We start from the raw sequence: 17,697 nt of genomic DNA on the forward strand, positions 1-17,697 counted from the left end.
GTTGCACTGATTTCTGCTCAGTAGATGCTACTTGGACTGTAGGAGCAAAAACAAAGCTTGCCTCAAATGACATTTAATAATTCAACTAATATAAGTATTATTGAAAAGTAAGGAAGAAGGGTTTGGTATTGCTTTGTTTTTTCTAACCGATAAGCACCTTAAGTTGGTTATAGAAACGCCATCATAACATTGAATTGGATACACAGCCAAACAAGTAATATTTAGCCCCAAAGCTGGCGGGGAGGAAGAGGGAATCAATATGAAAAGGTTACAAGAACTGTTTCTATGCTTCAGGAGCCAGTTCTTTATTGCTGCTATATGCTGACCCAGCCAGTGTTCTTTTTATGTTTTTTTTTCTCTCCTGCTTTCCTGTATTGATATCTCTCCATCCTTTTGAAGCTTTCCCCTTTCTTCTACCATGTCTTTCCTCTTTTGTCCAATTTCTCTCTTCCTGGCTCCTCCCCTGATGTCACCTTCATAGTCCTGGTGCAGTAAGGAGCAGCTCAGTGCGTCCTGCTCGTTCAGTGGCCTTACTGTCAGGGAGCGAGAGGTAAAGCGGTATTCTGATCAGGCTCGGGCTGCTGTCCTTGGGGACATAGGTTCTCACATACTGCTCTGACACTTTAAGAGAATATAGGCCTTTCCTGAACGAGTAGGAGCTTGCTAATATCAGTGAGAAGGGCCACTATTTAGCAACACATTGCATAAGCAGCTACTGCTTCCAGGAAATGCCACTGATACTATTAAATCATTGGTGCTCTGCATCCCTGCATAAGGTCTCCTTCCTTGTGTCTTCTCTGTTTTCACTGAAGTAGGGAAGCTGTAAACAGTATCTTTCACATAAAAACACTGTATTGGTGTCTTTTATTCGGGTGGATTATCAGACATATTATATGACATATACAGATATTTTCTCTCACACCAGTGATGTGACACTCACCCTACATACACTCTGAGGTTACGAGCTCTACGGGTAGTCAAAGGTGATCTAAGGGTTGCCTGTCCCATAGAAGGGACTCTCTGTTGACTGCATAGGGTGCCAACGGTTAGGCATGCTTGTAACTTAGAAGTCTCAGTTAAATCTTTATGGCTAATTAGGGTGTGTTAGAACTTTTGTCATGTCCCTGTCCCACTCCTGTGGGGTGGCCTGACTCAGATTGCTCAGTTCTTATCCACCTGGAAGACCTGGTGCTTCCAGCTGGCATGTAAAGGAAGTGTAAAGGAAGATCTGGCTCCCATGTTGCTTCTGGAAGGTGTTTTATTCCCCGAGGTATGTGAATCTGTTTCCTAGCCCTGGCCTTCTGCAGTCAGCCCGTATAGAGTTGTACAGGATATGTGGGACTGCTGGCATCTCTGATCCTCCTTGGCCAGCTCTTTATGCAGACACAGCAGTTTGCCTGTATAAAGAGGTGTCTTACAGCCTTAAAAAGCAATCGAATTCTGTAATGTGGTAGGTGGTAGTTGGAAGAATGTTGCTAATTTATACTGTAAGTACTTACGTGAAGAAAACAGAAGTATGTTGTGTTATGACAACAGTCACTGGAATATTAATGTATCCCATCGATTTTGATTTGAAGGTCTGGAGTGCTCAACTTTGTATGGAACACAAGGCTCAAGCAGCTCAGCAGAATTAAGACAAATTCTTGAATGTGGTAAGTACAGTTTTCTTCCTTAAAGATCTAGTCAGATCTTGTGGTCAGACTGCTCCTCTTTTCTTTGCTCCCCTACTCAGCTTATATTTATATATGCTTATATATATATATATATATATATATATATAAAAAATATATATATATAAAAATATATGCACTGGTTCTGAATAATATAATATTAAAAAACCAAATATAAGTTAAAAAAGGTTTCTAACTTTTACACTTAATATAAAAGGTATTTTCCACTTTTACAGGTTGTCTTTTTTTCATGGCTTCACTGCATGCTTTTTTCCATGAAAAATTAATTTGATCATTTCTTGGTCACTTGCTTGTTCAAGGACTGACAATCTCACTGTACAGAGAAAGGATGTTTTCACAGAATCACAGAATCATTCAGGTTGGAAAAGACCTTTGGGCTCATCGAGTCCAACCATCAGCCCTACTCTACAGGTTCTCCCCTACACCATATCCCCCAACATCTCATCTAAACGTTTTGTTCAGAAGCAAGATAAAGATACCTTTTCCTGTAATGCTGCAGGTCATTATTTTGTAAACAAGTGGCCATTTGTTTACATACTGTTCTGTGTTTGCGTTTTTTCAGTCCCGTAGGTGGGGAAGCAATAGCTGCATATTCCCTGCCTGCTACAGAGATGATGCTGGAAGGGAAAGAGAGAATTGAATTAATGTTTCTGCAGTAGGCTGGGTTTTCAGGTTTTGGACGGTAAAATGCAGCTATACTACATACCCTTTCAAGTTTCCTGAAATATATTTCCTTCTCTTTCTGGTACTCTTTATTTCTACTTTAGGCCAGAATATACTGGCATGGCAACACACAGTTTCAGTACGAGAGATCAGGAGCTATTGGAGGAGGAGTGCTTAACCACACCTTTGCAAACTGAGGTGCAGTGTGGGGTGTGAGCTTCCATGTGCATAAAAGAGTACAAAAATACAAGGGCTAGAAAATGAAACTGGTTACATGCCATGTTGCCAAACAGACAAAGGAAGCAAACTCAAACTGTGAATTAGCTCTCTTCATTTTTAGTAATTGCAAATATTAACAAAATGAACAAGAGATGATACTATGAGTTGTCTGTTCCTTCAAATCAAAAGTGCATCCGGTCCTCTGCTGAATGTGGTAGGAATGAAAAAGTATATGAGTGCAAGCAGGGAGAGGAGATATGCACATGGTGCTAGCAGCCTAAGCCAAATTTTTAGTATTGTAATTATATTTTCCAATACAGAGAAATCAAGATTTTCTATAGCACCAATATGAATGTATCTCTTAATTTATGTGAGTCCCTTCTTAAGTATCTAAACTGAAATGTGCTTTTATGAAAGGTTCATCTGTCTCCTGAGATCAAGAACTTGTGGTTTACATGTATTCTTATTTGAAATTTAATTAGGTTTGAGAAAAGAAAACAGGACTTTATTTCTTAGTAACAGTGTATCTTTCAGAGTTCTCTTTAAGATAGGATCAGAATTTTCCAGGACAGAGCCGGTGCAGTGAGTGTCCAGATACATGGATACAGACAGATCTCATCTCCTCTGCCTACTCTCTTTGAATTAGCAGACTGCTAATTCAGAGAGCAAAGGTAGTGTTGGTCTCAAAGTGGTTGGTCTCGATATTAATTGGATAACTGCCTGTTAGCTTCCACACAGTGCTATGGAGCGGAGCTCCAAAATCAAAGCTGACTTGCATCTGGACAGCTCAGCAGATGGAAGAGTTCAGGTCTGTTTATGACATTACACCCAAAGAGCTGCAGAATACCACAAGTTTATTCTTACTCATGTATTCATTATAATAATTTGGAATACTCTTCAGAGAATGGCTCAACATGGAAAGAACAGGATTTAACTTGGCTTGTGAAGTAAAAAACATCCTGTGAGCAACAAGACTCTTGAAAACTATTTCTTACGAATCTGTGGTTGGATTCTCTGACACATAATTGCTCTTGTAGAATTCATACCCGCACTGCAAGTTTTTTATCATTGGAACCATTCATAATGCCTTTTTTTCTCATGCAAATTCTTTGGTGTCTGATAAGAATTGAGCTCATACTGAAAGCTTTCCTTTGTGGAAAACAGACAGGAGGTGGAAGAGCACTAAGTTTCTCACTACACCCTCTTGGCTGCCTTTTTTCACAGTATGTGTAGACACGCCACATATGCCACATATCTGACTCTTCTACCTCCCTGTTGAATTTGGTCTAAACTGGCCAAATAGGTTCAGCAGTTACTTTCCAGGGGAGCTAGCTATCCTAGAAAGTTGGTCAGCAGTAATACCTCTAAATTCTTGTACCAAATGTGGATCTTTCTGTAAACATGTAGGACTTTACTGTGCCAGAGTTTCATGTTTTAAGATGAACCCTAGTGTTGCTTGCACTAATTAAGCATTTCTGTTTTTATTTTTGCTGCTGATATTCCTTGCTCTAACACTAACAAGTAGTCCTTTATGTGACACTTCCAAACCTTAGCCCAAGTCATAAATAACCTGGAAGGATATCAGGTTTTACAAGATAAATCCTAACAGTTGCATAAAACACCAAGCACCCAGTTCTGCATGTGTATATTTGTTTCGACTTCCTCACATGAATATTTACAGACTTGGAGCCCCATGTTGTTAATCAAACTTCCAGTCATAATAGAAGTAGCTCCCAGTAGAGAAGCTGCATTTGCCCAAACCCTTGACTAATACTTGCTTCTTACACAAAATATTTACAGGTAGAACAGACACCTGTTAAAAATATTCTGATGTTCCATAACATTGCCAATATGCAGCAAGTCACTACCATTATTGTGAGTTCAGCCCTGCACTGTATATGACAGAAGGCCACACACAGCTGTGGAAGTAATTTGGTTCATCAGATGCCAAAGACCTGGGCATGGTGTTGAGCACTGTGTGTTCTTCACCTCAAATAATGTTTCTTGGTGTCTCACATTCTTTCTTAAGAGTTATTTCCTGTAAATCAGATATAAGTTAGCAGTTTTGATTTGGTATAAACCCTAATATCATAAGCCTGTATATTTTTTCCAATTTCAAATGTCTAAAAAGTATGTCGCTCTTTCCCTTTAGATGCCTCTTCGTTGGATTTAGAGACATTTGATGTGCACACTTTATCAGATGCTCTCAAGAGGTATCTCCTGGACCTGCCAAATCCCATCATTCCAGCAGCTGTTTACAGTGACATGATTTCTGTAGCTCAAGGTATGATTATCACATTATTTCAAATGTCAGACAAAAAAGCTTGTACTGGGGTTCTGAATATCCAGTCGTCCAGCTGTCACCCACAGAACAGGGAAGGTTCTGCACAACCTGGCAGCATCTCAGAAAACATGTATACCTTCACCACTTTTGATGAAAGCTGTTCTAACTCAGATCTAGACATGCTTTATTTAGTTACCTATTTAGGTAAACATAATGGAAAATATAAGGGATAGCACAGTTCTCTTCCTTTTAGTAAGCAGAATAACTATAGAAAAACTGGGGGGAAAAATCAAGGACTTATGTGTATGCAGAAAGCTAATTTTTAACTTTTTATCAGTGCTGACAAAGTAAATGTATTAGAGGTCATGGTGTTCTGCAGTACATTGGGAGATGCAGATTATGAAGTGAGAAATACATGCATGTAAGATTCACCATCTACAGTGGTCATGTCAAACAAGTACAGCTTATAGGCTTTCAGCCTGTGGGCCAAGTATTCTGTTATATATCTCAGGACAGGATATTGTTACTGGTAACCTTCAAAGTTAGAACAGCACCTGTGAGACTTATCTAGTGCATCTCAGAATTACCCAATCATGTGTGACACTAAACACAAGACAGCCTTCTACCAGTACACTCTGAACACATTGTGGTTTTTACCAAAATGCATATCTGTTTCCATTTGACTTTTAAATACTTGTTCTTTACTCTTCTCTAAGCATTTCACTTTTTTTCAAAAGAAGAAAGAAGTCTGACGGCACTAATGAAGGACAGAAATTTTTTTTTTTTTTTTTTTTCATACAATTGATGCTTCCAAAGGAGTCATATATAGTTTCATTTTACTTGTGGAATGTTCCTGTGCTGATATCAAGAGCTTTTTATCTGTTTGCTTGCAGAAGTGCAGAGCTCAGAGGAATACGCACAGTTGCTGAAGAAACTCATCAGATCTCCAAATATACCTCCCCAGTATTGGGTCACACTCCAGTATTTGCTCAAACATTTCCTCAGAGTTTGTCAAGCCTCCAGCAAAAATCTCTTGAATGCAAGGTCTCTGGCTGAAATTTTCAGCCCTCTGCTTTTCAAATTCCAGATAGCAAGGTACGTGGATCATCTGCACTTTATTTTGTACTATAAATATGGGTTAGTTGTATACAAAAGTAAGTTTAATGAATTAACTTTCTGACCTTATTTCTAATGTGGAGGGCATAGTTGTAAATTTTTCCAATGTTTTTTGAATAATTCTAATGTAAACTTTTGCATTTTTCCTAGTTCTTACTGCCTAATCCATCTCTTGCAGCTCTGATAATACTGAACACCACATAAAAATACTAGAGGTTTTAATCACAAGTGAATGGAATGAGAGACAGCCTCTACCAGGTAAAAAAATATTTTTTATTAAAAAAGTTACATGCCATTGTTTTCTTAAATATTAAAATTTAACTTATGGACAGTATATGCTTGTTGTTTTTCTTTTGTCATCAAACTTAATCCAAAAGTGCATAATTACAGAACTAAGTAGAAGTTATTCATATATTCTGTAGTGGTGTGCAACATTTTTCACTAAAATCATTTTAGTACCCACAGTTTGTACAGCGTTAGGACTTTCATTTCTTTTTCGGTAATCAGTGAATAGGAACTTGGGAATTTTTGAGACCTGTAAACCAATAGAATACATGTCATACAGTGGTGGTGGGGTAAATTCTCAAGATTTTATTTAACTTTGACTTTACTCACCGGCAAATTTTCTTAGAACTACTATACCCCGTAGAGATCATCAGAAGAAAGTAAGATTTCCCCCTTTACTTTATATATATATATATATTTTAATCCAGAGACTCAGAAGATTTATTTATCAATAAATAAAAACCAGAAAATATTAAGACCCCATTCAGGAAAGTTAGACTAGACTTGTATTGATTCTGTGAGCATCTAATTTACTCAACAAACAGTAAAACCCACCTCTAATTCATGTAAAAATCCCTGGTTTTCAATCAAATATTTGGAAGGAGCAAGGCAGAGTTGCTGACAATGTGCAAAGGAAATTATTAATACAGGGGGACTTTAGAAGTTAGCTTAATGTAATTCCTTTTATATCTTATTAACAGAGAATATCCTAACAAAGGATAGGGCAGTGGTGAACAGAGCATTGGTCAGGCTGTAACTTTCCCGCTGCTCCATTCAAAGTATAAAGTTCATGGCAGTAGGATTTGTAGGGCTGCTTATGATTTGAAGAGCTAGAACATAGCAGCAAAAAAGTGGCAGCAGGAAAATGCCTTATTTCTCATATTTCAGGTAGGCTCATTGTATAATCCCCTTCATCAACTAATGAAGATTAATTTAAAATGGATAAGATTTTTGTTCCTGCTGCTTTGACTGGAAGGCTTTTCCAACCTTGCCCTCTCTATTAGTTAGGAACTTTTCCCTAACATTTAGTGTACCTCTATTTTCAGCTAGTTTATACCTATCTGGTTTTGTTCAATTTTGTCAAAATAGCTAAGCAGGCATTTCCAGAACCACTGTGTGTTTTCCTTCCTAATGCTTCTTAATAACCAGGAAAGTCTAAACTTTTAATGATTATTTGTCCTATTTTATTAAGAATCAGCAAATAACTGCTAATTGTTAAAGAATTATTTTCTTTGCCACCTGTTATAAGCCTTAAAAAGCACAATATGTGATTGAATCCTCTAATACTAGAATTTGCTAATAGCATTTTTAAAAATCATATGTTTGCAAATGCATTAGAGTATGTAAATTTATATGGCTAGAGGCACTGATTGGGAGGTTACAGAGGTAGGGTCAACAGTGAGAGTTTCTTAAGTTGCACTTAAGAGATCACTTGGTTGCATATTGTCCTGAGTTGCTTCATGTGAGGAAAGTGTAAAAGTGAAAGATGTGGATGTTAGAACTACTAACGAGGACAAGGAGTCTAGTCATCTTGAGAGCATCATTAGAGTGCTTGAAGAAATGTGGCTGTATCCATCAGATTTATAGGGTTTGACACTACATTAATAATTATAATCTAACATCTGCTTGTTTTTAATATTCCTTCTGCATTAATTAATATTTCACAATGCAGTAGTTTATTTTGAGGGTCCTCCTGAGATTTTTCATCTGATCTGTTACAAAAATAGAACTCCTTCCTTGTGCATTTCAAAGTCCATCTGGGGCAATGGAATGTTTTTTAGTAAAAAAACATTTGTACATCTATTAATATGCTGAAAAAACCCTCAGATAAGAATTTTCAAGCTTCGTAGTCTATGGTTAGCTAGCCTGTGCTCCTAGTTGAGTCTTAATAGAATGTTAACTAAGTTTACAGGATTAGGACACAAGTCTGTTTTCTACGCCAAAATTCACTCAGTGACCTGATCATCTGAAGTGCTCTGTTTTTATAGTCCTCATAGAAGATCTGTTTCTCAGAATTATCATCTTCAAGATTCTTGCTTCTAGTGGCTTGAGTTTCCATAAAAGTTGTTTAGAGACATTGTAATAAAACGAGATTCCTAGAAAAGATAACTTATTTTTTATCACAGAACAACTCTGGACTGATTTTTTTTTTTCTGTGTCACAGTGTTCAACAGCAAAATATGCATTTTAGTTTGTGAATTAGAATAGTGCTTAGCCCTTCACAAAAGTTAAAGTACTAAAGTTAAAGTACCTGTTGTGCCTATGTGTGTGAAGATATGTTGCAGGAGAAGTAAGATTGCAGAAATGGTTGTGTTTTGGATAATTGGTAAGCAGATCCATTTTCTGATTCCTGTCTCATTCTTCGAGTTTATCAGTAGGAGAGCCAAAAGATGGTGTTAGTGGGCAAGCTAAGTGATGTAGCATTCCATTTTAACACCCCAACTTGATGAACAGCCACACAGGCTTTAATTTAACCAGTAATGCTGGTTTTACAGTCAGAAAGAACATGCGTGTCTCTAAATATGCTATTCAAAACAGTAGTATTAGAAGAAAATCTCTTCATTGTAACAGATGATAGCTAACAGTACTGCTTATGTCTCTCAGAATCTCATGCATCATTCAGAGGTGTGAAGGCATGTGTGCTTTTAGAGGTAAATATGGAAAAATAGGCTATATTTGTAGGTGTAGAAGACTGGATGGGGGTATTTTTAGTTAATTTTCAAGGATTGCAAAGTCTCCTGGGTTTCCCATCTGGAGGAGGCCTGCCCTGGATGGAGGTCCCAGAGCCATCCATGAGGCCCGACAGGTGCTCAGGGCACCATGGGCAGTTTGGAGCTGGTAGCAGGTCATACAGAGGAAAGTGGGGTGATGGGAGAGTTGGGAGGTGATTTTCAGGGGAAACTCAGGGAGATGGAGTCCTCCTGAGGTCAGAGAGTGTTAAGGAGCATGGATTGGCTTTGGGTGTGTGAGATAAGGTGTGTCTTTTCACAGGAAGGCAAAGAGAAAGGGGGACATGGTGGCAGATCAAGGGGACATGGGAAGTTGGTGGGATTGTGGGCAGACAGGCTGGTGAGGAGCAGAGAAAGAGCTACTGCAGTGGTGGGAAGGAGCTGCCATCCTGTACGGATGAATTGAAGCATAGCCTGTGCACAAACTAAAGCTGAGCTGCTTCATCTAGACAGTCTGTCCCAGTTTATTCCTGTTTCCTAGGCTTGTAAATATAATTGCAAATAATGGCTCAAGCTGTGAAATATTGCAGTTTTAAGCTTGAAGAGGTACGTTTTACTACTTATAGGGTCATAGCTAAGAATAAGTGAAGTAATGAGACTGCCTTACACCTAACTGCTCACCTGCTGAGGATGGGTTGAGAGTCCTGGCAGTATCACCAAGACCAGACACTTTGCTTTTAGCTGCACAAAATATTAGCAAGCATGGTAGTATAACAGCCAGAGCAGAGAGGTGTAAAGGCTGATCTTGTTCCTCTTGGAATCGGGCACAGAGCTCCCCTGGACTGCAGCAGTGGTCAGGCTCAGCCCACAGTCCTGTCAGTAGTGCCTTGGGGACACAAATATGTAGGAACAGTGTCCCTTGTTAGGAATTTTCTGCATCATGTCTCAGATTTGGCTGGACGGTCAGCAGTGTGGAGTATGGTGTGGAACCTGCAGAAGGCAGTCAGTCTGACCCAGGCAGAGCTGATGCTGCACAGGAGGGATACTGCGCATCGGTGCATCACCCGGCAGAGGGCTCCCGTTCTAAGCTAATAAAAATCAGGCTTCATACCTGATTTAACGAAGAGCAAAATGCATTGTTAATCACCATATTTAGGAATGCCGTATTCTTGGGTTAGGTTTTGACTGTAGACTATGCTTTATGTTTCTCAATACCTAATTGAAAGTATTTGGTAAAACTGAAACAACATGTACGATGTTATTAGAATTTTTTACAGATTGATATATGTATGTGTGTGTATTTGTGTGTATGTGTAACACACACATGCAAGCCTGTCAAACCTGATCAGTTCTCTTCCTGCTTCATACATAATTTTTTAGAAAAGAAGTGCTTTATAGGTAGAAGAACACCATGAGTATGACTGCAAAAAATAGTAGGTTGCTGACTTCCTGCAAATACAAATCTATAGATTTTTACCTTGGGGTACCGCCCAAGGTTTTGAAATTTAAATTTAAATAAAAGTTAAGATAGGGCAATTGTGTGAAAATGCAGGTGTGTGCCTGCCAGTATCTTTTTTTGACAAGACACTTGACTCCCTGTGCAGGATGATTAGGAACTCATTTTTCCACAAGGCACTGGTATCCAAAAAAAAAATCGGACTTAGGAACAAAGCCTTATCTTTTATCTCTGTGTGTGTACCCGTGCTTTTTAAAATGTTAAACAATTCAGTGAAACAGGTTTGGGTTGTCTTTTCTCCTTTGAGAATTTGCTTCTGTATTGTGGCCCTATAAAACAGGGAAGTGTTATCAACTTCTTCCGTAATTTTAACAGTAAATAGGAGGCATATCAGTCAGCTACTGTCAGAAGTTGGATTAGTTCAGAAACACAGGTTACCATCGCCATTTGAAGTAGGCTGTACCTTTATGGCTGTGCTGCTTTAAATGCTATATAGGATTGATGATTGTTCAAGTAGGCGAAGGCTAAAACTAGAAAAGCAAGGGATTGTTATAGGTGAAGGTAATCGATGAACTGTAAGACATCAAAAATGTCCTACAGATACTGGGGATTTCATTATTAGGTACAAGTGGTATTTAGTAGCAGAAGAGGATTTTGGTAGGTGGAGTGTTTGGGAGGTGAAAAATTTTCAGTGTCATTTGACTGCCAGAAGGAGCACAAGCAGATCTCAAGGAACACAGCTACTGGAAGTTCTCATTGTTTACAAAAGTGGGAAGAAAATATTAATCCCCTTCTCTTCTCCGGATTAAATCTTGTGGTCTGCTTCCCCTTTCACTTTGAATTTATTTCCTTGTAAAAGTATAGCTGGTAGAGAAGTTAACCTCTGTAGGCAAGGGGGAGCAGGCTCTTCAGTTGCTGCTCTGTTCCTTTAGCAAGTCTGAAACACTAAAGCAAGGAAAACATATTTGACCTAAACTGCTCCCTCGCTGTAGAGTCCCTTTTTCTGCCTGCCTGCCCAAGAAATGAGCAATCCTGAAGTACTGAAAAACACCATGGATGCAGACAGGTGTTTTTCTACTATTTTCGGTTTATAGGAAATGGATGAAATGCCTCACAGCATCACGCTAAGGGTCTTCAAGCAGCACCTGTATTTGTGAAACAGTGTGAGTGTGTAGGAGGTGATGCTGTGCTTGCAAGCAGGCTATTTTGCTTGCACAGGGCTGCTCTGAGAGATGCAGCTCTTTTCAAGGAAGATTTTGATTCTGTTTATTTCTGCAGTAAGTTAGTTAGCCACTTCCTGTATTTGGCTGTTCATGGTGCTTTTCTCGACTTTGATACTGCACTCAGCAGTCCATGACAGAGACTATTTTAAGGCCTCTTACAATGGTCTTCTGATTTACTTAGTTAAAATGAGAAAGTTAGCCCTGCATTGGCCACTTGTTAGCTGATGACAACTTTTAGTTTGAATCTGTCACCCCCTCCCCCATCTGAAATCCCTGGCTCAGCAAATATTTGAACCTGCCCAAGTTAATCATGAAACTGAGATCTTTATCTGAGAGAGACATGCAAGCTATCAAGGGTGGTGGTTGGTTTTTTTTTCTTTTCGCAGTACTAAAGTCAGGTTCACTTTTTAATGATGAACCAGAGTAAGTGGATACCTTCTGCACAGCACAGAGCTTTAAGCAGTTAAGAAGAGAGAAAAGACTTGGATTTTCTCACTGCATGTTACAGCACGTTTAGGGATTTTTATGGAACATTGGTTATAAAGCAGAACAATCTGGTTATCGGAATTTTTTTTTTCCTCATTCCATTAGTAAAAGGAGTTTTGGGACAGGGGAGTTAAGCAAGATTTTTATAAGAGGAAACCAACTAATTTTTCAGGTTATTGGATTGTATTACAAGGGTGAGCATTTACGATGCATAATTTACAAAGTAAGTGATTTTGAATGTCTGTGTGTGTTTTCTTCATCACCTCATGGAAGTATTGAACTATAACTGATTACCAGGTGGAGCTTTCATGGTCTTAAGATATGTGAATGAAAGTCAAGTGCCTTGATACCTCTCCAGGTTATATAGGGAATGGGGAATTGCCTGTCTGCCTCCTGTCTTTTCTTGCCTGTGAGCTAGGCTAGTCTGAGCTGAGCACTAATCCTTTTATACAAGTGTGGGCAGTCCAAAATTTGTCCATGACTGAAATCCTGGAGAAGTAATTTTTCCTGAAAGCTTTTATTCAACGGAATAAAAAAATCTTACTGATCCCACACAAGGCCTAAATGCAGCAATGTAGCCTTTGTAGGAAATCTTTATAACTTAATTTAAACAATTACCTTGGCAGCTCAACTGTTTGGGTAGCAGGTGGGCTAAACCTCCAAGTTCTGTGTTTGGACTTGTGTCTGGAATGATTTTAGGTATCCTATTTCATTTTGGAAATGGAAGGAATCTTTGGAGCATGTCTACCTAAACTGGGAGGGGACAGTCTACTTCAGAATGACTTTAAGGTTGCTAACATGTAAAGCAAACTAGCATGCATTTTTTTTGTAGTTGTAGGTACTCTGGACATGTTCTTGTATGTTAATGCTTGTCTAAAAGGGGTAGACTGCTGAGGAGCACAGACGAAGGGTAGATCTGTGTCAAATATTTGGGAAGGATATAAATTGTGTTAATTTTTTTAATGAGTATTTGTGAGATAGAGCACATTTCAGCCACACCAGGATTTCTTACGATGTAGGCACAGATAGTTGCTACAGCTACTCATTGTTGTGGTTATTTCTGGTATCTGGTTTTCTGCCCCCATAGATTATAGCAAGTATAAAGCATTCACATTGCTTTACATAGCATTCTGCTCTGGAATTCATAGTCTAGTTCTGTGCATGTTTCTTTCAAGGGGTCTGAGAGAGTTACAGTCAGAGATGGGGAGGGGGAGTTAAGAAGGAATATTTCTAAATGGTAGGAGGATACTGATGAAGTCAAGTGAGGAAGGAGACATTGACAAGGGACTCTTGCTTTTAAATACAGTTAACCTGACAGCTTAATGAGAACAGAGTAGAGAAACAGTGTGAAAAGGCAGCTCTTGTATCCTCACAGACTGGCTTATTATGTTCAGCAAAATCACTTTTAAAGATCTTGCTCAGTTCTGACTTTCTCCCACAGTTTAGGCAAGTCTGCTGAATGTAAGATTACAGTATTTGGTTTTTAGATTTCAAAATGAGTTAATCTAAATCTGTTGGAATTGTGTTTTATTACAAAATTATAAGGGGATGAAGACATCTCTGCAGTAAGCACATTTTGTGTAATAATATCAAGTATATCAGACCTGTGTGTCCATTAAAATAATAGAAATCTGCACAGTTTAAAAACATAATCCATATTTCATTATGTGGAGATATATTTGTCTGTGTATATATGTGTAAAATGAGTGTGTGATGGCTACACACACACACACACACGAGTCATGCGCTTTTCCTTTCTGCATCTTGAATATGTACAGTAGGTCCAGAAGCCTTTTAAAGCTTTTTGAATGGTAAACTTCAGGCATCCAAGCAGAAGAATGCAACTGAGATGTGATCAACCTACTTCTGAAGGGAGCTGCCTTGTGTGTGAGTGTGCATGTGTTGTGTGCGTGTGTGTGTAAGAGCTACATGCTGCAGCATATCAGCCTTTTGTCATCCTGCCAGGATTGGACTGTACCATGCTGCAAAGTCAGGAAAACGAGCTGGGAACACGGGTGAGAAGAGCCCACTCACTCCTTTTGTTTGTAATACCAGGTTTATATTGCTGTTCTGCTAAATGTAGATCCTTTCCGAAACTGAAATTGTTTTAAGATTAATGTAGAACAAAATGATGAAACAGGAGTGGTCTGGTGACATTATTTTGACATGATTGGCTGAGGATTATGATGTAATAGGTTACAGTGCAGCCCCTTATAGGTTTTAAAATGAATTCCAAGACACCATTACAAAGAGAGCCTGACTCTTTTCTTGTGTCTGAGCTTACTCAGTGAAACTCATACAAATGTACAATACTGTTTGGAATATGGAAGAACTGGATATAGAATATCCTAAGACAGATATAAATTGTGGCACAGACTTGATGTTTTACATAGAAATGGATCCACCAGGTAAAACTGTAGCCTTATTATGGAAGACTTAATTAATTTTGGTATTTACAATAGCTGCTGAAATATTCTTAGTGACTATGTAGGATTTCTTTACTTTGTCATTGATACAAATAGTTTTTCCTTTTTTTCATATATCAGAATTAAATTGTGGTTTAGTGCATGGTGATGATAATTAGAATATTAACCTGTAGAAATACCTGTCTGCTTACTTCACTGAATTTTTACTGAATTGACCTGTTTATTTTGGTTTTATTGTCAGATGTAGTTCTAGTTCTGCTATTATATCATAAACATTTTCTATTTATTTTATTGCTATTTTTGCTCTCTCTGTTCCACACTGTGTCTAAAAGAAGATGCTGTAGTAACACTTCTATTTCCTGAAACAGTGATTGCAAATCATTGTTTTGGACTGTTTGAGGAAAAACAGATTTTAAAATCTAGCAATATTAATTGAATACCTGTTACTGCATCATTTTTTTTGTATCATAAAAAATTATTACGCTGTCTCAATATCAATTGCAACTTTAAAAACACCGTCTTTTGTAGCTGGTCATAATATATAGGACAGGGATGTCTGTAAGGAATGATGTACTTACTGGAGAACTGAAAGAGCTGGGTTGATTTTTAATCCTGATTCTGGTGTAGTCCCCCTTGCTACTAAGTCAGGAGTGCTGCAGTATCTTCTCTGGCACCCACTAGTATATGTATGCAGCTTTGACATTGAGAAAAAGCGGATGTGTTTTTTAACTGGTCCTGGCATTTGGAACATAATTTATTCTGTAGAATACTAAGATTAACACAAGGGATATTTGGGTCACAGATGGGTTTCTCAAAGTGTTTTTTTGGCAAATCATGACACAGAATGCTGAAGATCACAAAACCCCAATTCTTAAAACATACAGTATTGCTGTGGGTTTGCATCTTTTATTACTCAGCTTCTAGGTGAGGAAGCAGCAACATAGCTCTAAGATCATTACAAAGGAGGGAAAAAAAGAGAAATTTGTCATTTTTTATTATTTGTATTCACCTGAAGATAGTGGAAGAAGGTAAAAGCAAACTTCAGAAATTTTTCTTCTCAAATGCTTTCTTCACAGGGAGAGGAGATGAGTATGGTGTTATACTTTGCTTAAAATATATTATTTCAAGAGTAACATACTTTTTTGAAACAGTACTATCTTTTTTGTTTAATTATATTGTTTTCAGTAAAATATCTTAATTCGTCTAATGTCTTTTAAAGACTGTTAGTGGTGGAAAACTATTTTGTAACTATTTTTTTTCTCATTCATATAGTAATGTGTATTTCAAGGAATATATGGTCAGGTTTTCAGTGAGTTATAATCAACTATTTTTTCCCCTTTCATCTGCAGCACTGCCTCCTAAGCCACCGAAACCTAATACTGTAACTAACAACGGCATGAATAACAACATGTCATTACAAGATGCTGAATGGTACTGGGGAGATATCTCAAGGTAAATCAACTCAAGACATGTATCCCTTATGTTTGGATTTATGTTCTTGCTATGCTATTCTGTGTGTATGGATTATGCTTAAATATAGAAAAATTACAGTTCTAAGAGCCATTTTTAGGATATTTTCGAACACAAACATACTATGGTTGGTTTTATTTCAAACCTGACTAAAAAGTTACTGGCAGTCAGTTGGAATGTAGTATGTGAAATGATTGTTCTGTTACTTTAAGACAGCTATATGAAATGCTAGCATGAAAGGACAACATCAGAAAACTTTTTTTTTCTTGTCTTTCATCCAGAACCTCAACTGTAGGCACAATAATTAACAAGCCAGACTAACAAGTCCCAGATATTAGCAACATTTTTAACTCTACTATATATAGATACATTAGACCAGCACTGGCTGCTCCAATTGTGCAGGCTTGTATGAACAAGCAGAAAGACCTTTGCATGAATATAATTTGGTCCAGCAGTGAGAGTACATAGAATATGCCATTTTTATATCCCAGTTGTTCTCCAGCAATTTAAAATAAACTGTTAAGTAACTGTGTGTATTAACATGGAGTTCAAGAAGGCTTCTAAAAACCACTTATTTTAAAACAGAAGAATTTAGAGCACAGTGAGAGGTAGCTGAAATAATTGCTTACTTTTGCTTTCATTTTAGAGAAGAAGTAAACGAGAAGCTTCGAGACACTGCTGATGGTACCTTTTTGGTACGAGATGCTTCAACCAAAATGCATGGGGACTACACACTTACGCTGAGGTAAGATTAGTTACGCTAATGTCTGTAATACTTGATAGTAAAATGCAATACTGCATTTAAAATAGGGTTTTTTAGGAAATAGTACTTGAAGTATGCCTAACGTTTCCACAAACTTTATTTGCAGGAAAGGAGGAAATAACAAATTAATCAAAATATTTCATCGAGATGGAAAATACGGCTTTTCTGACCCATTAACTTTCAACTCTGTGGTCGAGCTAATAAACCACTACCGGAATGAATCCCTAGCCCAGTATAATCCTAAACTGGATGTAAAATTACTGTATCCAGTGTCTAAGTACCAGCAGGTAATTTGGTCTATTTTCTTTGTGTTTCACTTAAATAGAGAAATTACTGCGTACTGAGGAGTCATTTATCATGAAGAACTTCAGTTCTGTTAATATTTGAAAAAATAAACTGGGTATAAAAATGGATATTTTTGTTTAAAACCAACTCCACAGTTTGCAGATAAATAATTAAAACTTTAAATACTGCAGATACATTATTAAGAGATAAACTTATAAGTATCCCAGTCATTAGTGATGAAATCTATAATTTTCAGTATAATGATGAACACTTCCAATACAAATTTGCTTTTTGTCATTAATTTCTCATTTGTGTATTATGCATATAGTATATTTTATCTCCATATTGATGAAAGAAGAGTCACATTTACCATGTAACTATCTAGGCATTTTTAAGCAGTTTCATCCCGAAAATCTGGGCAATATAATTGTTTCTCTATGGAAGATCTTTGCTTCTTCTTATCATTCCAGGATCAAGTTGTAAAAGAGGATAGCATTGAAGCAGTGGGAAAGAAATTACATGAATATAATACCCAGTTCCAAGAAAAAAGCCGAGAGTATGACAGACTCTATGAAGACTACACAAGAACATCGCAGGTGAGCTAGATTTGAAACTGAAGGGAGAGTGGAAGACTTCTGTAGATGTAGAAAAATATTACTAT

The 17,697-nt window shown here is 37.7% G+C and overlaps 1 protein-coding gene across 7 annotated transcripts in view; it reads left to right on the plus strand.

Moving 5' to 3' along the window:
• PIK3R1 (phosphoinositide-3-kinase regulatory subunit 1) overlaps positions 1 to 17,697 on the plus strand; it is a 59,615-nt gene that overhangs the window by 32,758 nt on the left and 9,160 nt on the right. For 4 of the 7 annotated variants that reach the window (XM_074813570.1, XM_074813572.1, XM_074813573.1 and 1 more), the window contains 8 exons: positions 1,578 to 1,652; positions 4,726 to 4,857; positions 5,751 to 5,952; positions 6,152 to 6,231; positions 15,868 to 15,970; positions 16,635 to 16,733; positions 16,858 to 17,038; positions 17,507 to 17,632. In XM_074813570.1, coding sequence (XP_074669671.1) covers positions 1,578 to 1,652; positions 4,726 to 4,857; positions 5,751 to 5,952; positions 6,152 to 6,231; positions 15,868 to 15,970; positions 16,635 to 16,733; positions 16,858 to 17,038; positions 17,507 to 17,632 — 998 coding nt within the window. Of the gene's footprint in view, positions 1 to 1,577; positions 1,653 to 4,725; positions 4,858 to 5,750; positions 5,953 to 6,151; positions 6,232 to 11,902; positions 12,316 to 13,756; positions 14,108 to 14,325; positions 14,501 to 15,867; positions 15,971 to 16,634; positions 16,734 to 16,857; positions 17,039 to 17,506; positions 17,633 to 17,697 lie in introns of those variants that run through there. The other 3 variants (XM_074813577.1, XM_074813575.1, XM_074813576.1) reach the window with 3 other exon arrangements.

The sequence above is a fragment of the Strix aluco genome, chromosome Z (genome assembly GCF_031877795.1).
Source record: "Strix aluco isolate bStrAlu1 chromosome Z, bStrAlu1.hap1, whole genome shotgun sequence".
NCBI lineage: Eukaryota > Metazoa > Chordata > Aves > Strigiformes > Strigidae > Strix > Strix aluco.